Genomic DNA, 24074 nt, shown 5'->3' with positions numbered 1-24074 from the left:
AAACCACAGCGATGTTAAACGGACCCTAAACTTTTTGCTCCAAACAACGAATTGTTACAGATCATTTATATTAATCATATACGTAGTAGTGTTCTATATTACAGTAGTAAATACAAGTGTTCAAAGTTAAAATATAGTGTAAAAAAAGTTAAAGTGATGCATTAAAAAATACGAAGGTGGTAGCAGCTATAGATTGTATATGCTATGGTCACTAACAAAGTACTAATTCATCATAGATTTGCTGCAAAGAAGACTTGAATACTAATAGTTGAAGAGAAAATCACTTCTTTCTTTTGATGCTTCTACTGCCTTTTTCTGTCCAGTATTCTTCTGTGAAATTGATATTTGTCATGTTAAAAGAAACAGCCCCCAACTTGTTCTGCAGATGCAAATGATTAGCATATCTTTCATCAATTGCATTCAATATATTGGCTAAGTTAGAATCGTGATCAAAACCGACCTAGTTGTTTCCAATCACAGAAGAAATCATCTTCAGCAAGCTCAAACTCTGAGTTGTAGCTGCTTCCTGCTCCAGCCTCTTGGACGGTCACCTGATCATCACACCTTGAATTAAAGCTCTCAGTTGAGCTACTGTTCTCCATTAACAACGGTGTCTCATTAGCAATTTGTGAGCCCTTTCCACTCGCTTGAAGAGCTTGGTAATTTTGAGTATTTAAGTCGCTTGAGATTGTTCCTGGTGGCCGTCGATCAAAAGCCCGAGCACACCCAGAGGTTATATAAACCCTACACAAGCTAAGCCCATGCTTCAGCTGCACCAATGTTTGAAGCAATATGGTTTAGCTAATGCTAGAGTTTTTTGTTTACACAAGAGAGAAGAAAAGGGGAAAAAAAACCGAACAATAGACTAACACAATAAAGCTATTCACTTTATCTGATCTGATAATGATAATGAGGTGAATTATAAAATGGCATGATTTCACACCATAGAACTTTTTTTTAATTTATTTTACACCATTTTATGTTATTTCACAATTCACACCATACAACTTCTTTATTAAAATGGTGTGAAATAAATGATTTGCATTACTCAATTATGTGTGGAGTTCTAGAAAAGTTTAATATTTTGTGCAAGTAGAGCAATTAGATGATTAATTTATTTTGATAAAAATACAATAGGACTAGAAAATTTAAAACAAAAGGTTAATAAGTTTCAATTTAGGAAGTGTCACTGTCACTTAAGAAAAGGCAGCTTGCATCACTCAAAATAAATGAATAAACAAATAAGTATAGAGAAGTTAGTCGTATATATAGTAGTACCTCTGGAACAGAAGTTGTGCTAGATGATGCATTAACAGTTTGAAAGTCTTGTTGCTTAATAGCCTTATATTCATTCATCTTCCACTTAGTTTTCCTGCCAATAGGAGCTTTGCCCTTATAGAACACGAGGGTTTTCTTCACTCCTATAACTTTGTTCTGTGATGAATAAACGTAGCTTGGTGATCCAGTGGCCTTCCAATAACCGGAAGCCGTAGTCCGATTAGGCCTCCCTCCTCTCGCTTCTCTTTCCTGCTGCGGCGTGAAGAAGAACCATTGCTCGGTGTCCCTGTGACATAGCTCCCCTGCTAGCCCTGTCATTTTTTGCAAATTCACAGATCAGAGTCGAGTGCTTATTAATTGATACAAAGTACTACGTATGTATGTATAATGCACAACGAACAAACATTATTACTACCTCCATTTCACATTATTTGCAACTTTAAAGCATTATTTGTGAGATGCAGTATAAAATATGCTAAAGTTGCAAATATTATGAAATGGAGGTAGTGTTATTTATGCACAGTACTCGAAATGACACTTTGATGAATGAAGATAAGAGGGTGAAGTAACCTGGGAGCTGAGAGGGCTCAAAGTTGTAGATATCAATGGAAGGGATGACGCGGTGTAGCTCCGGTCTTTGGCTATTGTGGAGGTAGAAGGCGATGAGCTCTTCTTCAGTTGGGTAGAACCGAAAACCAGGTGGAAGTTGCTCCATTTGTACTAAATAAATCCTTGTTTGATTGGCCAAGTTTTATCCTGTAATTTATTTGGTGAGTAGATAAAAATGAGGATTAATTTTGGCAAGATGATTTATAGATTATGTCGATTGAAACTTCTACGCGGTTTATGTGGGAAGAAAATCCTGTTGTGAGTCTTGTCCTAACATCACAAATTACTTTTTTGAGGGGGTTTATCAAGTCTTTCTTTGAATTAGTCAGCCTCCCAATGGGCTTCTACACTTCTATGTAATGGCCCCTTTTCATATATCTCTCTTTCGTGCACCCGACTGCATGCATTTCTAATGCACTCATTTTACTTGTAATTGGTGGGTGCGGATATTACAAGTCAACAAATTAAATGATGGACTCATGGAAATTTAATATGATCATCAGCCCATTCATTAACAAATGTCAAGTATGTTAAATTGTGCCTTGAATAAGATTGTATGACATATAATATGTCTACTTTGGGCACCAAGTATTTTACTTGGGCACCAATCTTGGTAATACTTGGGCATCAAGCTTGGTAAAGTTTACCTTGGGCTCCAAGGTTAGGAGGTCTATAAATACTCCTTAGGATTAGTCATATTCATTCATCAATTTCATGAGTAGTATTTCATATGGTGATACTCATGGGGGATAATCTGTAGGGGTTTATAGGTACTACACAGCGGAAATAACATGAATCATATTCATAAAGCACCTAAATCAAGAATCATTGCATAACACATAAAGAACATATAATTGTAACTTTGAAACGTGATTCCACGTGCGATCGAGCAAGAACATGGGGAGATAAAGAACCTCAAGCGTGATTCCTCTACTTGGTCCACGGACACAAGTTAAGACCTCCACTAATGCTAGTTAGTTGCAATTGAACCCTTCAATTGACCTTCTACGGAGAGGAGAGACATACTAACCAAGAACCACCACGAACACCACACTCGCCACCTAGGGTGGCCGGCTGTACGGACAAGGGAAGGAGAGAGATAGCCGTGAGTTAGAGAGAGGATTGGGGTTTTGGGTTTGGTTGCCTTGATGTCAAAATTCACTGTGTGTGAATAATGAATGCTTACTACAAACCCTAGGCATGGATCTTATTTATAGATCTCATTTATAAATAAGAGCCCATGTCAAAAGCCCTAAACCTAATTCCACTCTAACTATGCTAGCCCAATCCATTTCATGATTAGTTAATTGCTCATGAGGCCCATTAATGGGCCTCTTACTTGCTTAACCCAATGCCCTTGTGTGTGACCTCATAGGATCCATTCTAAAGGGCTTTGGACTATTTGAGTAGTCCAAAGATCATCTCTCATAGTCTAACAGCAGAGGATGACGCCCCAAAAGAACGAACTTACTATCTCCATAATAGTGATCCTTGATATATCTAGTAATTGCACTTATCGAAGACACAATTCCTTCATAATCATGTAATATATTCATGGGGATATTGAATGGGGATATTCAATATCACTTTATAATATATAATCTGTAATCTGGAAAAGATCCTCAAGATCAATAAAAGGTTTTTCTCTCGTCTGTCCGTGGAGGTAGCCAATTTGATAATTGGTGAACCACGTAAATCTGTGTGTTCTTGTTAATACATTCTTATTTTTGTTTCTCCCTCACATCTGTCATAACAAAGTAGGCTGCCTCAATCAATTTGGAGGCCCTAAGCAAGTTTTACAATTTCCAAATTGGGTAAACTCCCTCCGTTTGGTAACAAAATACGGTAGTAACACTAGAGCATGCACAAAGTTTTAGGAAAAATAAAGGAAGGGACCAAAAAGAGAATTTTTACTAATTAGCCCGTCTTGTGTGTGGCCAGCCACATCGTGTGGCCACTTATAATTTATAAAAGAACAAAGTAACCCATATAAAACTGACCAAGTAACTCTTGTAATACTAGATGAGTAACCCCTGTAATACTAACTGAGTAATTCTATAGCACTGACAAAGTAACCTCTTTAACACTGATTAAGTAACCCCTATTACGCTAACGAAGTAACCCTTGCCACACGGTGTGGCCAGCCACATATAAGACTTTGTGTTTACTAATATAAAGTATAGTTTTTTTTTTGTTTGAGGGCAATATAAAGTATAGTTAGATACAAGGAAGTGTTGCAATTATTATGAAACAGACGTAAAAGAAAGTGTTGCAATTATTACATAGGAATCAAAGAGAGCTTGTCAAAAAAAGAACAAAAGCATGGAACCAGTGAGGTTGGGGGGAACCTTGAGGAAGTTCCGACGAACTTCTTTCCTTCTACCAAGGTTTGGGCAGACCTCCTCCTAATAAAATCGAATACCATATGGCTGACCTTCAAACTCTGAACACCATATAATCAAACTCGCATAAAATCGAATACCATATAACAAGTAAACAATAATTTGAGCCCCGTCTTTAGAGCTGTAAAACTAAACTGATTTTTCATGAATTTGCTTGGGTAACCTGTTACTAGCCAATTGATACAGGCACCATCACATTCACAAAGTTGTCAGAGACTAAGTCGTGTTAAATTCAACCTGTGCTTAAATATTCTGATTTGTGAATGCAAAAGGTCTAATTTTTCATAACCTTGACTTGCATTATCTTCAACACACCCTCTTACGACATTACTCTAAAAACATGAGCTGATGAAAGTTATTCTCATGCTGTTCTCTCTCTTGTTAGAATGACAGTTGATGAAGCCACTTTCAAGTATTCCTGTAATGGATCGCTACCAATCACAGAAATCGTTTCAGGCAGTAACCAAAATCTGATATTATATACACATACACCTTATCATTGCGAGTTTGCGACTGCCAGGCAGATAATATGATTTCCAAATTATTGACCTTACTAAATATCAATCTTTGACAGCTTACTTTACACCACAACAAATTATTACTCAGGTATACTCAACTACTTGGGTATGGAATCAAGAATTGGACATGGCAAGTTAACAAGTGCCTAAATTTAGATACGGACTAAGGGATACACCAAAATATAGTAAGTAGATGTACCCCGTTTGCTCCTTAATATTTCTTCCCACTTCATCTAAATATAATCTCAGCATGAAATCAGCCTCATGATTGATTACCAGCACATCTCATTTACATTTCTAATTAACTACCTTCTTTCTCAAGGAAGATAGAATGACCAAGCAATTTCACCAAAAAGCTAACTAAAACATATTAAGACCATCAATAATTATAAGTGAACTTGAACAGCACTACATGACGATCTCCAAATCAACATAAAAGGATGAACATGCTTCTGATGTTGACATCCTCAAATACTGAACATAAATAGGGAAGACAACCAAAACAACACATTTTCCCAACTCAGTCAGGCAAAAGTCAAGAACATTACCATTCCGGCCTCTGCGTTCACACAAGTCATATTAATCCATGTTTGGAAACAAACACTTAGAGCCTTAGAGGTTTCTCTGGGTAATCCTTGGCCTTCATGTACACTCTGATACAAAATCAGTATGAATCTTCAACTAAATTCCACAAAAATATTGACCATATAGTACAGTTAATGTGCCATCTCCAATCAGCAATCACTCACTATTGAAGACACCAATAATTTACCTCAAACATCACTATACTCCCATTACCCAGGCCTATTTGAAAAGAAGAATCAGGAACAGAGTGGGCATTAGACACAAGTATTGACATTATGACAGTTGAGAAAGCCACTTTCAAAGTATTCCGGTAATGAATCACTAGAAATCACTATAATGGTCTATCAGGCAGTAACCAAAATCTGATGACATCTACACGACTACACCTTATCAGCATTCAATCATTGCGAGTGCCACGCAGATAATATGATTTCCAAATTATTGACCATACCAAATACCAATCTTTGACAACCTACTTTACACTGCAACAGATTATGACTCTCTGCTCTATCAAAACATATCGTCTGAGCCCAATCTACCTCTCCCTTATCACATAGGCTTCAGACACTAAGGCCCCAGCAGAACACCATGTAAGACATCATGTGGCAACAAAGGTCATCACTATGGCCGAACAGAAGTACTGGATGACAGTGGCTTCGCCTTAAGCCTTCAATTCACGCAAGTTGCAAGATCGAGTGTAAATCTTTGTACACAAAGATGAAACTCGAAATAAGATATCTAAAGCTAGGCAATTAGTATCAAAGTTGTGAACAAAAAAAAATATTGTCCCTTATTTATTCTGCGTACGAGGTCTGAAAATTTATTTCTCCATTGGAAGCAGGACATGCCTGCTATGACATCAACTAACATTGGGTAATAATTAGTTTGAACCAAAAAAAGCAGCATATCTGCCTATACTAATCAAGAAAGACTAATAAACAAAGACTATTGATGATCATATGTTACTTCACCCAATCACCCATTAGCCAAGCTACTTGATGTACTGAAGCTATTTGCTGATGCTGAACCCTTAAAAAACTAGTGATGATCATATGCAAATTCACCAATTCGCAAATACTTTATACTTATACTAAGACATTGTAACCTCGATATAGTTTCGGTATTGATGATTTAGAATATACCATCACAAGTTATCATTAATTCAAATATTGAGCATAATAGCCAAAATCTAATTCAAAAATTGAAGTGAAAGAAGCCAGAAAGATTCACAAAAAAAATAACGTGAATCTTGACAATTTCGGCACCGATTCAGCACAATTAAAGCTCGCAGAATCGAATCAACCAATTAAGAACAAATTTCCTAGAACACAAAGAAAGTTGCACAATTTGGTAAAAACAAAAAATAAAGAGAAAGAGGAACCTACTTACTAGATAATAGTACAACAAAAAATCAATCAATAAAACCTGTTTGCCGAAACACTGCGTTTCGAACCTGGCGCAGATCCCTACCCTTCAACGTCCTCCCAGCACCTTCAAGCACAGAAGAAGAAAGCACCGGAGACTTCGAAAGTTGACGGGCCACAATCTCGTGAGGAGGCAACATCTCTCCATCATCATCATCATCACCAACAACTCCATCATCAACATCCTCGAAACGTTTCTGACGCCGCGGCGGCGGTTTCATCGGCACATTCATCGGAGCAGACTGATGGTACTTTTCCGGCAAAGAGAAGATCTGCCGGTCAATCGAAGGCCTCGGAAGCGTCGGAATCATCCTCGAAGATGACGGTGGTGGAGGCGGAGAGATCAACGGCTTGTGGTTCAATATAGGTCGGGTTTCGTCGCCGGATTCCGGCAATGCGGCGAGGATTCCGAAGGATTCTGGATTGTATGATTTGTGATGGCGGCGATTGTGAAAAGGAGGTGGTGTTGAGGAGGTGGAAGGAGGGTTTTGGAAATTGGCGCCGGTGAAGAAGACGTCGTCTTCGCTGAGCTCATCGCCGGCATCGGAGGAAGAAGGAGGGGTTATTTGTAAGGTGCTTAAGAATCGGTCTGAAGATGACCGTCGTCGGTGTCGGGAGTCCATTGCTGTAACAGAGAGGTTTTGCGCCGGCTGAATCGATTGCGAACCGAATGCTTATGCTTGGTATTGGTGGCAAACTTTTTATTTTTTCAAAATTTATCGTAGTTGTAAATAATTGTTGGAAGTATTTGAAGATTAAATTATTGTTTTTCCTGATATTATTTGAGTTTTACTCAAACTATTTTATTAAGTGTTACAATTTGATTGGGACATGTAAAAAGAAAATATAATAAAAAAGTTGATAACTTTTGTATACATCCGGTTTACACTAATATTAGTGTACATCGAGCGGTATAAGGGTAACTTTTAGTTAATTTTAGGGTAACTTTTTGCCTGTTTTTGGGTAACTTTAAACATAATACAATTTTTATATAAATAGACAAAAAGAAAAGTTTTATAAAGGTAATTTAATTACATTCAATCACTAATAATTGATTTTTAGTCATTTAAAATGTGATTCTTTTCTAATAAAGTGTAGATAATTTTTATTTGAATTGGGTTACTTTTACTCATATTGGGGTAACTTTTATTCATTTTAGAGGTAACTTTTAATCACTTTAAGCTATTTTTATAATGGATGTACAATAATTATTGTACACCAGATTTTTTTAAAAGTTTGTGTAAAAAAGTAGTTGTAGATTTGAGTGGGAACATGAGAGGAGAGAAATATAATATTTTAATGTAGTTTTTTTGCTAAAAAAAAAAGTGTAACACTTAAAAAAAACACGGCCGGAAATAATAAGTGTAATACTTAAAAAAACACGAAGGGAGTAATATAACTAATTATTGGCTCGAACAATGCTTTAAATCAACATTGCTTTATTTGTTTATTTTCAAAAAAAATTTACAAGGGTTAGTGTTGAACAATAGATGACTAATCAGTACGGCATATTATTCAATGTGATGAGAGGAGGGCAGTGACATAGTTGATGATACATAGTGAATATGACAAAGCAAAACCTATAATATTGACAACTACCCTCTTAATATTATTACTCCGTATTTGGTAATCCTTAAATAATAAAGTAACCAAGTAACCATGACAAAACAAACAAAATACTAAATACCCTATATTAGTAACAGTATCAACTCCTAAAACCCTAAAAAAAAAAAACCTTTATAATACTATTTGAATAATCCCTACAACAGTAACCGAGTAAGAAAGAACAAGGTCGGACTCCCTCATTTAAAAGCAAGTGTTTTTATCATCTCTATACTTTGTATTTACTCTTTTTTTTTTTTTTTATCAAATACAAAATTTCTACACGTATTTTATTACTCTTTCTATCCCCAATTTTTTGGGTCAAATATTATAAACTTTGACCATAAATACCCACTAATCAATAAAAGATAATATAGTCATGTGTTATTTTGTTAGATTCGTCTCATTTTATATTTTATGAATATTAAGTTTTTACAAGTATAATTTTTATGAAAATAGATTATACATTTATACTGGATTTTGTAAGACTCGTTTTAAAGACTGTAAAATGTCAAATGTGCAAAAAATAGGGATAGAGTATTATAATTATTATTAAGGAATAAACATTCAAATTCCCTTTTACAAAAAAAAAAAAAAAAAAAAAAAGAAAAAAAAAAAAAGTAGGTCCACAAGCACGTGTGGAAGCACCGGGAAGAGAGGCGTCGCAAGTAGAAGTTGTTCCAAAAAAGTCCAACGTCACGTGGCTGTTCCACCTCTCTTCCGCACGATTAAACCTCTGGTTCTGGTTTACCATTTACTATTACTATCCATTTTTGCATCTCTCAATTCTTCTCAACTACAATTCCTTGTTTTCTATCAACCTAACAATTACTCCTTTTCCTCTATTCCAGTTTTCTCTCTCTACTTCATACACTTTCATCTCAAAAACCCTACTTTCTCTCTCCTCTTTCTTACATCTCCACTTCTCCTGTTATCTTTCCGAGCTCAGGTCAGTTCACTTTCTCTCTCTTCTCTTTCTTGATTTCTTGCTTTCTATTCATTTTCAGTTTTTGATTTTATAATAAAGAAAGTCAAATTAGGGTTTGGGAAAAGGGGCAAGAATCGATCTTTGAGTATAATTATTAGGGTTACTATTATTATTATTAACATTGTTATTCATAATATGATTTGGATTGCTGGGATAATTGAATAATTGATTGAATGATTCATGATTGATTGATTGATTGATTGATTGAAGTTGAGAAAAGTAGTTGGTGTTTGTTGTTTGAAGGGTGTTTGATTGATTAATAGGAGGGGATTAAATAAAATTGGAGGCCTGGGTCTCATGAGAATTCTCAGGGGAATGCAGAAATCGATTTGCTCTGATAAACACAACAAAGCTAAGGAACCAGGTTGGACCACATCATTCTGTCCTAAAGTTAGGACTCGTGACAAACTCGCTGTCAATCTTTGATCATTCATTTTACAATACAAACCCAGTCATGACCAGGATTTTGGTTCAGCGTGGGAGTTCTTCTTCCAACCAGACCCGCTCTTCATCTAATGCTCCCCAGACTGCTACTCCTAATCACGTCGTTGCTGTTCCCGATGAACAAGTTATTGTCAATGATTTGCCCGAAACTGGTGTTACTGATGAAACCTTTGATCAGACTAGGAATGTGGGGGATGATGGTGCTGATAGTTTGATTACTGGCAATGATGAAAGTCAAGTGGATTTGACGAGAGGTTTTAGTGGTCTAGATGTCGCCGACCAGGATGCTTATGAGAATGATGATTTCCCTGTTGATACTTGTCAAATTGGAACTCAAACTCAGAGTTCACAACCCCCTCCTCCTCCTATCCCGCCTCCAAAACCTTCTGGTTCAAGCCCTGGTTTCAGGAGATTTGTGTCTGGCACTTCAGATTCTCCTCGGATTGGACCGTCTAGAAGACCGTCTGCATGGCCTGCTCCTCCTAGGACTACCCCATCTGCATCAAGACCATCCTCCCCAAGATCACATTGTGAAACTGAGGGCTACAATAGTGCCGATGAGCAAACTCCTACCTTTGGATCCTCTTTTTATGACCTTGTAAGTTCTTTTGTATCCTTTTCTTCATTGTCTAAGCAACATGCTTGTACACTTCAAAAATTATCCTTTGTTTTTATTTAAATGGTAACGTGATTATATTTGGTGGAAAACATGTCATAAAACACAAAGTTGTCTCTCATGACTTATCAATTTAGATCAAAATGTGAAATATTTGAATACCACGTCTTGGTCTAGGCCTCTAGGGGAATATGACACGCTAAGTCTTGCAGTTGTTTAATAATTGTTTGTATTAGAATTTTAATTGAAAAGGCAGCTTCAAAGTTTTAAGTTTTTGGCTTTTGCTTTATCAAAAAAAAAAAAAAAAAAAACCCTTGCCTTGTGACTATTTATATATATAGACTTAGGATCACGGAGAGGGAAAACCTATGTGAGAATCACGAGAAGGATTTTGGAACATTTGATTAGGATCCAATGGCCATTCTAGAACGATTACTAGAATGATTCAATTTATAAACTTTTTACAAGAGAATGGCATATGTCATTCTAGAATTCACCTTTAATATAAGTTTATAATTGAAATTGTATTTCTTGAAAACAATAACCTTAAATTATTCAATTGATACCTGCCTGATATTGGCTGTAGTGACAAGTGAGGATAGTGTATCCCATAATTTTCTTAGGAGCTCATATACTGCTTGAATCTGATGCTGAAATTATTCATTTGATACCTGCCTGATATTGGTTGTAGTGACAAGTGAGGATAGCGTTATCCCATAATTTTCTTAAGAGCACATATACTGCTTGAATCTGATGTTTGTACTTTGGTGGTTTCCTTGTAGAACAACAAATTTATTGTTAGACAGCTTCTTGTATGTTTTGATAGTATTTATGGTGTGCAGATAGTACCTGCATGATGTTATCAGTGCCAATGACAGTGTTCTATGATGGCATAACAGAGAGCTCTTGTATTGGTTCATTTTGGGATTATATTAGAGTTTATTGTATAAGCTTATTTATTATCCTTGGATTGCTTATGATGCTCAATTTGTCACATTTCAAGTTGCTATTGAAGACTTGGGAACTATTTTTGGATCTCATATTTCTTATCTTATCTTATCTCTATTACAGGAGAGAGAGCGACAGTTTGAGATTGATATTAGACGTGCTAAAGGTTTGGAAGTTAAAAGAATGCTGGAGGATGGCAATTGTTTATTTAGAGCTGTTGCAGATCAGGTTTATGGGGATTCGGAGGCATATGATTTGACCAGGCAGATGTGTATAGATTATATGGTAGGGGGCTTTACTCATTTTATGTTATTTGGTGAAAACTTTTCCTTGCTTGCTGGAGAATAGCTGCATTAGAATTTCTCATGTGTTCATATCATGAAGTCTTGTGATATTGAAGCAGTTGCTTCTGTCAACTCTATTTTATTTATCATTTTTCTATTTTTCATAAGTCAACAAGGTGGATGGGGATATTCTGTTTTCTTTTCATTCACCACATCCCTTTACCTTCTGTATGCAGGAGCGCGAGGAAGATCATTTTTCACAGTTTATTATAGAAGGCTTTACATCCTATTGTAAGAGGAAGCGAAAAGACAAGGTGTGCACCATAACTCTACATTTCCACTGCTTTCTCTCCTATAAATGTGCTCCTCCACCGTACATTTTTGGCTCTCGTGTTCCCCTCCCCCCCCCCCCCCCCCTTTTCCAAACATGGCAATTTATTATAGAAAATATTATAATCAAGTCTGCTAATGGACCACCACCTCTTCTGGTCTCATCACACTGTAATATTTTACAAATCTTCTCCTGGCCTATGGCTGTTACTCTGTTATATAGCTAACTAAAGTTGTACAATTTTAACATATGGGCTGATTTGGCCATTACATCTGAAGAATGTTGAAGAGGTCTGAATAAATTCAGATCCTTATTTTTTGTTGGTGGTTGCTGAGGTGGTGACAAGGTTTATTTTTGTCCTTTTTGTTTCTTGCTGGTTGATGTTGCTGCATGTTGGGGAAGGGCAGCAGTGGTGGAGGAAGTAAAAGATATAGAGATGGGGAAGGGAAGTAGTGGTGGGGTCAGGTTGCAGTGACAATATGATGCCACTCTGCCAGTGCTTAACGAGTCTTTTTTTTTTTTCATTGTTGACTGTATTTTGATTGCAGGGGTGAGGATAGAAGAAATCCACCTCCCACATACCTTGGGGGTATCGAGGGTGGGCTTCATATTTATGGGTTTGATTTTCCATGTGTTTTTTATAATAAATAAATAAATAAATAAAAAGTACACCAAATGGCTCCTGGTAGTCACTTTATGTATTCCAATATCAAAATCTGTATGGGATATTTTTTTTTTCTAAAAAAAAAAACCCCAAAGCCCCCTTTTCTCTTTTGCAGTGTGCCTGAATTGTGTTTGGTATGAATGGCTCCCGGAAGTTACCTGATGGAAGACAGTCTTGACATGTATAATGAATTTAGGAAGAAAGGAGCTCTCATGTGTGCAGAACTAGTCTTATGGAATTTGACCTCCCTTTTTTTTTAGCGTGGAGTATCCTATTCGTCTGCCATAGATGATGTTTTCTTTTCTCTATTATCTTCTTGGTGGCAGGTTTATGGAAACAATGCGGAAATTCAAGCCTTATCAGAGATGTATAATCGACCCATACATATATATTCTTATAGCACAGGTCAGTTCCATTATTGATCATGTGTTTGATTATGCGATCTTGGATTGCCTCATGGTTTTCATCATGTCAATGTCTCTACCTATCTAATGCAGAGCCTATCAACATATTTCATGGAAATTATGACACTGATGTGCCTCCCATTCGGCTAAGTTATCATAATGGCAATCACTATAATTCACTCGTGGATCCCCGCCGATTGAGTGTTGGTGCAGGGCTCGGATTTAGCAGTCTCCGGGGGGTAAGCGCTCATTTAAATGTGTGTGTTATCTTTTTTTTTTGGTGCAAATGTGTGTGTTATCTTTTCATTGTTAATCTAGATTGATAAGGGACTTGTAGCTGACGATTGATTAAATTTAAGTACCATAATCTCTATTTGGTTGGAAGTTCTCTATTTTCTTTCTAGCTATGATGCTCAAATTCAGCCATTCAGGCATACTTTGGTATGGATTCAAAAGTTGGCCATGGAATACTAAGAAGCGCCTGAAATTAGATATGGACTTAGGGAAACATTAATTCCAACATAAATAGTAATTAAGGGGGCGTTCGGTAAGAATATTGGCAACGGAATGGAAATGAAACAATTAAAAGGGGGGAGAGGAATCATTTAACCCTTACCTTTTTATTTATTTGGATAAACCATGGAAAGAAATCACATAACCTAACTTTCTTTCTTTTTGTTTGAGGAGGGTAAGGGTAATTGTTACCTTAGGTTTTAGAGAGGTAACAAATAGGTAGAATCCATTACCCCTAGGTAATGGTAACGGTTACTCAAACCTTTTAACCAAGCACTTGATAACGATACTGGTTTAATTGAATTCGTTTCCAAGTAAAATAAATAAAAATAAAAAAAAAATTACCAAACATGCTTTAAATGTACTCGTTGTTTCTTAATGTTTCTTCCCACTTAATCTAGATACTAATTCCAAGGAAATAGAGTGTAAAGGTGGGTTTTTGTTTTTTTTTTTTTTTTTTTTTTATTTAAAAAAAAATCGTAGCAATGAGAATGTGGCTTTGAGATAGTTTGAAAGTGGGCTGGTCCAACAAGTGGGACTAGAGAGGGTAGATAGGGAAAAATTATTTACAAAAGGAGTAAAAAATAGTGGGAAGAGCTTTAAGGAATGTCCTGAACCATGGTGCAAAAGTATGGCCACATCATTTCAGCTGGGCTATATCATGAAAGATTTCCCATTGTCTGAACCAAAACGTCCGGTTTAGTACAATGTTTGTAAAAACCTGCATTCTCATCTGAATCAAATGTTAAACCTCGAATTACCCCGCATTAATTACTTGTTATTCATAGATATAGTGAAAGATTCCCCATGTGTCCCCAATAATAGTTTTAGACTTAAATAGCTTACCTATTCTGATAGTTTAAAACTATTATACAATCCAAAAAAAACTTTGAAATCAAATATGCGTGACAGCCACGACACTATTTGTGGTCAATGCATCTTTCTTTTTCCCTGACATCATGAGTGTTCCTGCAATCACAACCGTATTTTAAAACCGTGGCTCATCCTGAATGTAGGAAGAACTTTGAGGAATGGATTGAGCAGAGTATTTATATCTGAAATTCTAATCTTCTTTTTCAGACTTCATTTTTTCTACGTGAGACGGAAATAGTTTGCTAGAATAAAAATTTCTGATTAAAAAAATTCAAAAGAAGTTAGAAGTAAAAGTTGTATGGGTATTGTAAAAGGTTGGAAAAAGTTATGAGCAATTTCAAGCTTCCCACTTCACTGTAGATGAGTGTAGACCTATCATGGGGGGGAGAGAGAATTGGTCAGTAGCCATGCGGGTTCTACTTCCGTACTACCTTACTAGAATGACATTACGGCAGTGGGTAGAACCTATTGTATGTTGTGGAAGAGTAATTGAGCTATGCTTTAATTTTTTTACTATGTTTGTTCTCTGTTGGGAGAAGAGAAGCGTCCGTTTTGTTTAATTCAAGTCAAGACCTATGTCCCATGTATGTACCCTGGTCAGTTCATGTCAATATGGTACTTTAGGAGCTGCAAGTCTGAGCATCAAAGCTTGCTAGTGTAATACTCCCTCCATTCCTAACACTTTATTTGGATAGAGAGAAATGGAGGGAAAGGAAGAAAAGAGAAAAGTAGGGATGCATCATCCTTTGTTTGGATATCTAATGCAAGGAGGGAAAGGGAGGGAACTAGAAGGATCCCTTTTCCTTCCCCTTTTAATAAACTAAATCCCTCTATTGTTGAAGAGACTTGGAAGGAAAATGTAATGTCACCTTCTCCCTCCCCTCCCCTCACCTCCCTTTCCCTTTCATCTTTTTCCTTCCCCTCTCTTTCCTTCACTATTGTTATCCAAATACAGTGTAGAAGATTCCTCCTGACCACATTTTCATTTTTTTTAAGAAGCAAAACAAAATTTGTACACTAGGGTATTGATGAGGAGAGAGATATAGAGAACAAATAGGATTGCAAGTGGGATATATTACCAAGTAAGGTATGTTCGTGTGGGGTAATCTTTTAGGGTCATAAATTTTTGGTATATGGGATAATGTTGTAGGGATGGGGCAAGTATTTTTTGACTATCACACATTTATTTTATATGGCCTATAAAGCTACCATGGCCACAATCTGTTCACAGCCTATTTAGTCGCAATTAAGTTGAGTAATAATGGGATTGTATAAAACACACGTGCTTGAGGATAAATCTTCATTGCTATTATGTATGTTATCAATATTACCTTGACTTATAATGCTGAATGTGTTTAAGCTAGAAAGTATTTGTAGAGTGGATCTTTTATTCTTAAATTTTCTCCCCACTTCATAGTTGATGTTGAAATGCAAGTTTGCAGCAGCTAAATAATTATGATTATGATCTTGTGGATGTAATATATCTTCTCTCTCTTTCAGAGAAATGTGGACAAGGATCAGGTAAAAGCTGCCATAAAAGCTCAACAAGACCAACAGTTGGACAATGTTTGTATCCTAATATCATTTTCATAAACATTTTGCTCTTTCTGGTAAACTGCATAAATATCTTATATATTCATCTTACTGTACAGGCACTGTTGGCTGAAGGACGATTTTACTCTGATCTTGAGCTCACAGAAAAGGAAATTGAGCGTATGGTAATGGAAGCTTCTCGAGCCGAATATCTAGCTGGTAACAAATCAAAGCAACATGTCGGTCAAAGAGAATCCTCAACATCTAGTGCTGAACCATCATCCTCCGGAGCCAGTAAGCCATTGTCCCTGTCTTGGCCTCCTGGTTTATGCAATTTTGCAAATATCGTGTTGGTTTATGCAATTTGAAACAGGGTATTTTCAATACAGTGGAGCTGCTGCCTTCTTAATAATGTTCTGTTAGGTTTTTGCAGTAACAATTTTCAAATATTTTTAGTTCTTTATGTACCAAAAGCCTCCATCAATTACCGACTAGTAGGTATTACGAAAACATAGTTAGCTGAGGTTCTCCATATGTCCTAATATTCATTATTACACAACCATAGGAGGGATTGATAGAATTGGTTTTCAACAGCAAAAGCTCTGTTCGATAACTTCCATAGCCATACTTTTTGCTACCTATTGGCGAATCTTTCACTTTATACACACAGGCTTGGTACATGGTACATGGTAGTGAACCTAGCAGCTCCCTGTGTTAGTTTGGTTTCATGAGATGATGAACATTGAATTGTGTTAAAAAATTTGTAATGTCAGCAATCTCAGCATGCTTTGCATTTGTCATAGGCATTTATGATTACTCTCTTCCTGGCATCTTGTGATGCTCACAAGGATTGTTCTAATCTTAAAATGTAGTGCATTTTTGTATTGGTGATTGTTGGCTAATAGTGTATCTAAACCATGGAAACAGGGCCACCTGATGGTGAGAATGAAAAAGAAAGTGGTTCGCCTGATACAATGCTGAGCAGCAGCATGCAGGTTGTTCTGTCAATGGGATTTGGCTACCTGCAGGTCATTGAAGCCTACAGTATATTTGGAGATGATGTTGATTCTATGGTTTGTTATTTGTTAGAGACCAGCAGTAGCAGCAGGCGCAAAGGGAAGGCTACTGAATGAGTTAGTACCTATATCATTTGTGTATGTGAATTAATGTATGTTTGACTTGTTTATCTTGTTATATCCATCCTTTTTCCTAAGTTGATGTGCAATTATTGTATTCATTTTCAAAGTTAGATTAACTAAATACTATTGTGGTCCATTTTGTCTTAATTCTCTATGTTTGCACTCTTTGACAAAGTCACAAAACAATGAAACATTGGTTGGTGAGAGAAACACCATTTCAAGCCACATCAAATGATGCTTAGTGTTGAAGAAGATAATTCAAAGTTGAAAGCAGATAAGTAGACGAGTTCAGTAGGTTGGAGCAACTGATGATTGGTTTGAAGTCTCGGGCTAAGGATGTTGGTAGTGTAAGATTGTACTGGGGTACACGCAATACAAAACTATTATCTAGGTAGTTAAATTTAAGGTCCCAAAAATTTAAAATTTGGACAGTTTTGGTTCGAATGACTTTGGAAAAATATGGCATTTGTAAGCTTTAGATTATGTTATTTTAAGCTATTATTATACTCCTTTTGATATTAAAAAACTATTCAAGAGCTACAACTTCCTACGAAAAGTTCGCTCTATTTGTCCATGTAACGGATCACGAGCTAGCCATAAAGTCCTATGGAGTATTTCACTTGCTTATCCCTATCTACTGGAATTGTTGCTAAGAAGTTTTCTTTATCCGTCTGCTCATGCTCTTGGGAGCAATAAGAGATACAAATTCATCACAACCCTTAGCATCCCATCTTGCTACATTATGTGCTAGAGTATTACCCGCTCGTTTGTCATGAGATAAAGAAAAGGAACTAAAACAGGAAGATAAGCTAATAATGTCATCAACAAGCCGAATCTACAAGCTGCTGCCTCAGCGATTTCCACCCCACAACCATCAGGCTCCTGCCGCAGCAATCACAATACCCAGCTCATTCCTTATCACGATGCCCAACCCAGTTTTTACACCCAAGTGAGCATAACAATTGATCTTCACACAACCCTGCCTTGGACAGCACCATGAGCTAGCAGAATGGCAGCCGACAGGAGCAGCTCTAACCAACACTTTCCTAGCATAATCATTGCTTTCTCGCAATAGGTTCACCTAGGATTTGAAGTCGCTCACTCAATTTTAAAGTTTTTTCACATTTTCTTTTATACTGAGTAGGTCCCCCCCCCCCCCCCCTAAAGGGTTAAGTGTTTTATTAGTTTAGGAAAAATTGAAAACCTAACTTAAATTGGTTTTTAGTCTTTTAAAAATCGAAAACCAAAAACATAAAATGATGCCGAACGACCCTTACATTAGCGATTTTATTAATTAGTAGACCTGCTGATGTCGGGCTTGTTTGGCATTGCTGTGATTTTTTGTTTTTTGGTTTTTTTGTTTTTCAAAATTATATGATATATATATATATCATATAATAAGTAAAAAATTAGTCAAACTTATTAAAATTATGATAAATTTGAAAACTGACAACAGAAAAGTAGTTATTGACGTTCTTATATCCCATGAATCTGTTTATAATTATGATTTTATCTTTCAACACTTTGATAAAAAAAACTGCATTCAACCTGAATTATAAGGGAGACAATACAAATTTAGGAAAAAATTAAATCAAATTAACCTTCAACATATAATTGTCCATGTTCGTTAGTCAGTTTATTGATTTTTTCGATTATAAAATTCATTGAATCAAATGACCGAAGATTATGTAACCCAATTATTTTGAAAAAAAAAAAAGAATAAGAAATCTAAACATTTGAGAAAGAGATATGAAACTCAGTGATAATCGAAGTCGATATCGAGAAAGAGATGTGTTTTTACAGGGGAAAAGAACTTCAATGGAGAAAGGTGAAGATCAACGCAAAAGATGATCAGCCCAAACGGAAAAAAATGAACCGATTCAAATTATCTTGTTTAAAAATTTCAATTGTACAAGTGTGTCATGTCAAGTTGTATAAGAGTATGTATGAGTGTCATGTCAAGTTGTACCAGCCAATGTATGAGTGTCTTATCAAATTGTGTAACTTTTGTCAAAACTTATGTTTCGTGTTTTTTTTTTTTTTTTTTTTTTTGGAAGGAATACCTTGTACCATTTCATTAAAGTTGTCAATTTATTTACGGTTTTGTGGTGATATTAAGGTAGTAATAAACTTGATTGACAGCTTTCACCTACTAAGGTGATGATAAACTGAGGCGTGCTCTGTCTCATTTTCTGAAACCTGTGAAAAGCTTGGGTTAAAAGAGAGTACGCACCTTCCGAGCGAAACAGAACGAACGAGAGTCGAGAAAGATAGACAGATAGCTGATTCATCTGTGTAATTAATCCCAAATTAAAACTAGGGTTTTTGCAATTCATTGCAAAATCAAAATAAAATTAGGGTTTTGTGATTCCATTAGAAATCAAAAGATGGCTCAAAGTGGAAAAGTAATGCCAAATCTGGATCAGAAGAGTACAAAGCTGCTTAATTTGACGGTTCTTCAGCGAATCGATCCTTCTGTTGAGGAAATTCTGATTACTGCTGCTCATGTTACGTTCTATGAATTTAACATTGAACTCAGCCAATGGGTAATCTTCTCTCTTTCTCTACTTTCTGTTTATCTCTTTTTTCCTCGTTTTTTATTTCTTTTGTCAATTCGCAGAGTCGCAAGGATGTCGAAGGTTCCCTTTTTGTTGTTAAAAGGTTCTATTTTTTTCGCCATTTTTGAGTTATCATAATTTTTTTCTTTGCTTAGTGAATAGCAAATTTTCATTGATTGTTGTTATGTTGCTTTTTGTTCAGGAACAAACAGCCTCGGTTTCAATTTATTGTAATGAATCGCCGAAGCACAGGTTAAATTTATTTTGAATCACAATTTCAATTGTGAACTTTCAATAATTGAAGATGTTAAAGTTTGAAAATATGCATTACCAGTTGTGCTTAAATAAATGTGTTAATTAAAATGAATCATAGGAAGTATACGATTCGTCTGAAAGATCTGTTAGCATATATTTCTTAGTGCCTTTCACTTTGATTGCTACTTGGAAGGTTTTTTCCTCATTGTGAGTTGCAGAAGCTTGAGTAGGTGACACAATTTTTGTACATGTTGCCTTTGTATTTCCATGTTGCTGAAGCCATTAATCTTAGGCCTCTTATTTAAATGTCAAATACTACACCCCCCACTCCCCCTCCCAATCCCCCCACTAACCCCTCGAAAGAAGCATAGGCGGGAAAATGATTGTATTGATTGTTAGATATGTTTGAAATCGCTTTTTATGATAACGTTGATTTTGTTACGATTTGGAACTTGAAGAAGCTGTGTACTCAAATGTGCAGAAAATCTAGTAGAGAATCTTTTGGGGGACTTTGAGTATGAAATCCAGTTACCATATTTATTATACCGCAATGCTGCACAAGAAGTAAATGGTATCTGGTTTTATAATGCTCGTGAATGTGAAGAGGTGGCAAATCTGTTTGACAGGTATCTGCTATGTCCCTAAGTCCAAAACTAGTAAAACTACCGCTTCAATAACATGAACTGGTTTTAGAACTTCATATTATAATTGATTAACATTGAAGATATCTTACAATGAATCATGTCCTATGCTATTTCTTCCAGGATACTTAACGCTTATTCTAAGGTGCCCACTAAGCCCAATATATCTCCAGCTAAAAGGTAAATTTCATGTACATCTATGCTGTAATGTCAGATATTAAAATTTTACCCTGTCCTAGTAAGTGAAAGGGTAGTTAGCAAGACCACCCCCCCCCCCCCCCCCCCCCAGGTTGTATTTTTCCAGTCATAAATGGCTTGCAACTTACAAGTGTCATAAATGGCTGTATTTCTATCTTGGGCACTTGGCTCGATCTCAGTCTTTCCCTTGTAAGTGTAGTTTGTCTAAGAGATAAAGATGTCCGGACAAAGACCCTTATAGATTATATCAAGTCAATTTGTTTTTTCTCGTGCTGCATAAATAATGAGAAGTATTATTATTTATGGCTTGACATGAATTGTTATAAATTTATAATATCAAGATGAGGTGATTTGCGTACTGTAGATATTACCTTTTAGAAAGTGATGTATGTTACATTTTGTACTAAGTCATTAGGTGCAAATATCTTCAAACTGAAAGATGTAGTGGTACTACCCTGTCTAACTTATGGCCTGTGAATCATAGCTTTGACAACTGAAGAAAGGAAGTATATACACCATATTTTCAGAAAGGTGTACCTTTCTGTCCTCAGTAAAGGCATGAGCTTGACCCTCTCCTCTTTCTACGTAGACAGTAGTGATGATGAGAAGTATTGTTTTCAATTTTTAGCTGTGGGAAATAGATTGTGTGGACGTTTATTCTTTAGGAAGGGGGGAAGACAACTGATTACCTTCTCTCAGGGCTTAGGGACTTTTAAAGAGGTGAGATTCAACCAGAGGAAAACATCCTGGAACTCTGGAAGTCAAGTTGCACATTATCTGTGCTACATCCCTCCCTCCTCGTGTACATTATTCTATACCCTGCTTTCAATTGAACAACTGTATAGTTGTGATTCTCTGTAACTAATTAAACCTCTATATTTGACCCTCTTCTACTGAAAGTAGATGTACATAGAAATGATGTTGTCTATATTGCTTCTCTGTTAAATTTTGTTATAGCAAGTATATTCTGCTGCAGTGAATTTGAAGAACTAGAGGCAGTACCAACCATGGCTGTTATGGATGGTCCACTGGAGCCTTTGCCGTCAACTACCACAAATGTTCATGATGCCCCTGATGATCCCGCCTTTGTGAATTTCTTCAGTGTATTTCTAAGCCTTTTTCTCTTCAGCTTGGGAAATTTGAATGATTTACAATCTAATGAAGGATTTCATTTGCTTTCTCTGTGACTGGTGCTGATTTCATCTTTGCAGTCAGCTATGAATACGGGAAATCCTTCAATTTCTTCAACTACAGGAGAACTCCAGAAGCCTTCTGCAACTGCCATCCTTGCTAGTCGGCCTGTCAATATGCCTCCAATGGTTCCATCAGCACAAATAGCATCTAACGCTACCTTAACATCTGCTTCTTTGCTGTCTCTGCTTGATACATCAGAGCCAAACAACAATAGCAATTATTTGACAAACCTTGTTAAACCATCCTCTTTTTCCAGTCTTCCTCCTGCCACTTATCCGTTGATGGTGCTGCCTGCTTCTTCATCTGTGCCAACTGCTCCTCCGCTGCACCCTCCTAATCTTCAACGTCCTTTTGGTGCTCCAGTCCACCAACCTTTTCCTCCCCCAACTCCACCCCAATCTCTAACTCCAACATCAGCTGTTACTCCTAATTATGGGCCAGCAGTCGTAAGCAGAGAGAAGGTTCGAGAAGCTCTATTGTTGCTTTTTCAGGTGGGTTTCAAATCTGTGTTTAATTGTTAATGTCTGTAGGTCTGATTTTTTTATTTATTTATTTTTATCAACAGTGAGGTCTATGATTATAGTTAACAGAAATTTTTTTGCTCTAGCTTCAAGTTATGTGTTAGAAAATAGAGCCATGCCTTACTTGACTTCTATGTTGATTTAAAAATTTCAATTTGTGGTACTTATCAACTGGCTTCGCCTCTTCGGATCTAGTAAGTCATATTTTATTATCTAAAGATATGTTGGGAGCCTTCTTTACTTGTCAATATGATATGTGTTACTCTTTCAAAGTTTCTGTGTTTGAGATTGAGCCTAAGTTTCCTTAAATTATTACCTGTATTAAGTCAATATTTAATGGATTCGCAATGGCTCAAAAGATCTTCGCCATATTCATTTAGCTATTAAATTGGTTATTGGTTGTGTATCTGGGTTCATTTTCATTCATTAATTTGTTACAGAGTAGTTTGCCCTAGTTATCGTGTACTTGTATGCTATTTTATCACTAAAGATTTCCTTCTGTGATACAGGATGATCAGTTTATCGACATGGTGCATCGAACGTTATTGAATGCTCACCACTCTTGAAAGTTGCAATTTCCTCCCTCCCCTCCTAAACACCTAGTGTGCCCAAGTGTTGTGTATAGAAATTTCGTGGACTAGGTGAATTTGATTGGGGACATAGATGCAGTGTAAATTACATTACCCGAATTTATTACATTACCTTACCAAGCTGATGTTCTATATTTGTTTATGCATCAGATATGATCTCATAGTCTGCCCCCTCCCTACCCCTCTACTCTTCCAAAAAAAAGGGTAAATATTTTAGTTAAACGTGTTGCGTAGCATTTAATACTCAAAAGCGCTGTAATGTCATTCTTGTGTATATTTGATAACGTAATTATCTGCACAAAGTTGATAAAAACCTCCCTTGCAAAGACCAACTCCGATGGTAAACTAATTGTTAAATTAGCTTGTCATGCCACATATAATTTCAAGCTAACTCTCTTAATCTCTTTAGATAACCTTGACTTTTTAAATTAGCCTTATAAATTTAATTATTGTAATATATTAATCTCCAAAGATTTGGGGAACTTTTTTCTCAAGCAAATTAGCTTGGCCAAGCTAATTATATTTTTTAGCTCCAATGGTCAAACTAGTAGCTAGAGACTTTTGAAAATTATAAGCAAATCTCTAGCTACAACTATTGGAGTTGCTCTAAAACAGTTAGGACTTGTTTGGTTGACTAACAAATTCATTGGAAATTTTGATTTTCTATGAAATGAATATATACATACTTGTTTGGTTGCCAATAATGTGGAATTGAAACTTCCTATGAAGTTCTACTTCCGTCAAAATGGAGGAATTCACTTACCTAGTCCCCCTAGGTAAGTGGAACTTCCCTTGGGAAGTAGAAATTCCTACATCCAACCAAACAACTTTTGGGAATTCTTAGGAATTACCATTATAGGAATTGAGATTTCATGGAAATTTCTACTTCCTACATCCAACCAAACAAGGCTTAAATGTACCCTTATATGGTTGGAATTCACTTAAATCCCCTTGATCAAGCA

General features: G+C 36.2%; 4 protein-coding genes across 6 annotated transcripts; 2 read left to right on the top strand and 2 right to left on the bottom strand.

Moving 5' to 3' along the window:
- Positions 1–43: 43 nt before the first annotated feature.
- On the bottom strand, positions 44–2327 carry LOC145618429 (NAC domain-containing protein 90-like). The gene is made up of 4 exons (XM_081673197.1): positions 1849–2327; positions 1279–1589; positions 461–770; positions 44–379 (listed from the first exon to the last, which is right to left on the bottom strand). The coding sequence occupies exons 1-4, from the start codon at positions 1991–1993 to the stop codon at positions 354–356; spliced, it is 792 nt and encodes a 263-aa protein (XP_081529323.1). The 5' UTR covers positions 1994–2327; the 3' UTR covers positions 44–353.
- Positions 2328–6604: 4277 nt separating this feature from the next.
- LOC145618488 (protein S40-7-like) lies at positions 6605–7790 on the bottom strand. The gene has a single exon (XM_081673258.1). It carries the CDS (start codon positions 7437–7439, stop codon positions 6804–6806), a length of 636 nt encoding a protein of 211 aa, XP_081529384.1. The 5' UTR covers positions 7440–7790; the 3' UTR covers positions 6605–6803.
- Positions 7791–9195: 1405 nt separating this feature from the next.
- Positions 9196–17291, top strand: LOC145617624 (OVARIAN TUMOR DOMAIN-containing deubiquitinating enzyme 6-like). Of its 3 annotated transcripts, none has more exons than XM_081672345.1 (9): positions 9196–9367; positions 9718–10448; positions 11538–11699; positions 11935–12012; positions 13020–13098; positions 13191–13336; positions 15984–16049; positions 16136–16310; positions 16944–17291. In XM_081672345.1, the coding sequence occupies exons 2-9, from the start codon at positions 9861–9863 to the stop codon at positions 17147–17149; spliced, it is 1500 nt and encodes a 499-aa protein (XP_081528471.1). In that variant the 5' UTR covers positions 9196–9367; positions 9718–9860; the 3' UTR covers positions 17150–17291. The 3 variants fall into 3 exon arrangements, with proteins under 3 accessions (XP_081528471.1, XP_081528470.1, XP_081528469.1); XM_081672344.1 differs by having other exon boundaries at positions 9670–10448; XM_081672343.1 differs by having other exon boundaries at positions 9650–10448.
- A 1937-nt stretch (positions 17292–19228) lies between these two features.
- LOC145617431 (mRNA-decapping enzyme-like protein) lies at positions 19229–23444 on the top strand. Its single transcript, XM_081672131.1, has 8 exons — positions 19229–19701; positions 19776–19816; positions 19916–19965; positions 20450–20594; positions 20733–20789; positions 21784–21910; positions 22019–22492; positions 23032–23444. The coding sequence occupies exons 1-8, from the start codon at positions 19543–19545 to the stop codon at positions 23086–23088; spliced, it is 1110 nt and encodes a 369-aa protein (XP_081528257.1). The 5' UTR covers positions 19229–19542; the 3' UTR covers positions 23089–23444.
- Positions 23445–24074: the final 630 nt, after the last annotated feature.

The sequence above is a fragment of the Chenopodium album genome, chromosome 26, assembly GCF_948465745.1.
Source record: "Chenopodium album chromosome 26, dcCheAlbu1.1, whole genome shotgun sequence".
Classification (NCBI taxonomy): Eukaryota; Viridiplantae; Streptophyta; class Magnoliopsida; order Caryophyllales; family Amaranthaceae; genus Chenopodium; species Chenopodium album.
This window is presented reverse-complemented; position numbering and strand designations above follow the sequence as displayed.

Coding starts and splice junctions, on each gene's coding strand:
- LOC145618429 (XM_081673197.1), bottom strand. CDS start 1,993: ATGGAGCAACTTCCACCTGGTTTTCGGTTCTACCCAACTGAAGAAGAG. Junction 1,590..1,848: donor TGAGCCCTCTCAGCTCCCAG/GTTACTTCACCC, acceptor AAAAAATGACAG/GGCTAGCAGGGGAGCTATGT. Junction 380..460: donor CTGTGATTGGAAACAACTAG/GTCGGTTTTGAT, acceptor TTGCATCTGCAG/AACAAGTTGGGGGCTGTTTC.
- LOC145617624 (XM_081672345.1), top strand. CDS start 9,861: ATGACCAGGATTTTGGTTCAGCGTGGGAGTTCTTCTTCCAACCAGACC. Junction 13,337..15,983: donor GATTTAGCAGTCTCCGGGGG/GTAAGCGCTCAT, acceptor TCTCTCTTTCAG/AGAAATGTGGACAAGGATCA. Junction 16,311..16,943: donor ACCATCATCCTCCGGAGCCA/GTAAGCCATTGT, acceptor CCATGGAAACAG/GGCCACCTGATGGTGAGAAT.
- LOC145618488 (XM_081673258.1), bottom strand. CDS start 7,439: ATGGACTCCCGACACCGACGACGGTCATCTTCAGACCGATTCTTAAGC.
- LOC145617431 (XM_081672131.1), top strand. CDS start 19,543: ATGGCTCAAAGTGGAAAAGTAATGCCAAATCTGGATCAGAAGAGTACA. Junction 20,595..20,732: donor GTGGCAAATCTGTTTGACAG/GTATCTGCTATG, acceptor TATTTCTTCCAG/GATACTTAACGCTTATTCTA. Junction 22,493..23,031: donor CTCTATTGTTGCTTTTTCAG/GTGGGTTTCAAA, acceptor TCTGTGATACAG/GATGATCAGTTTATCGACAT.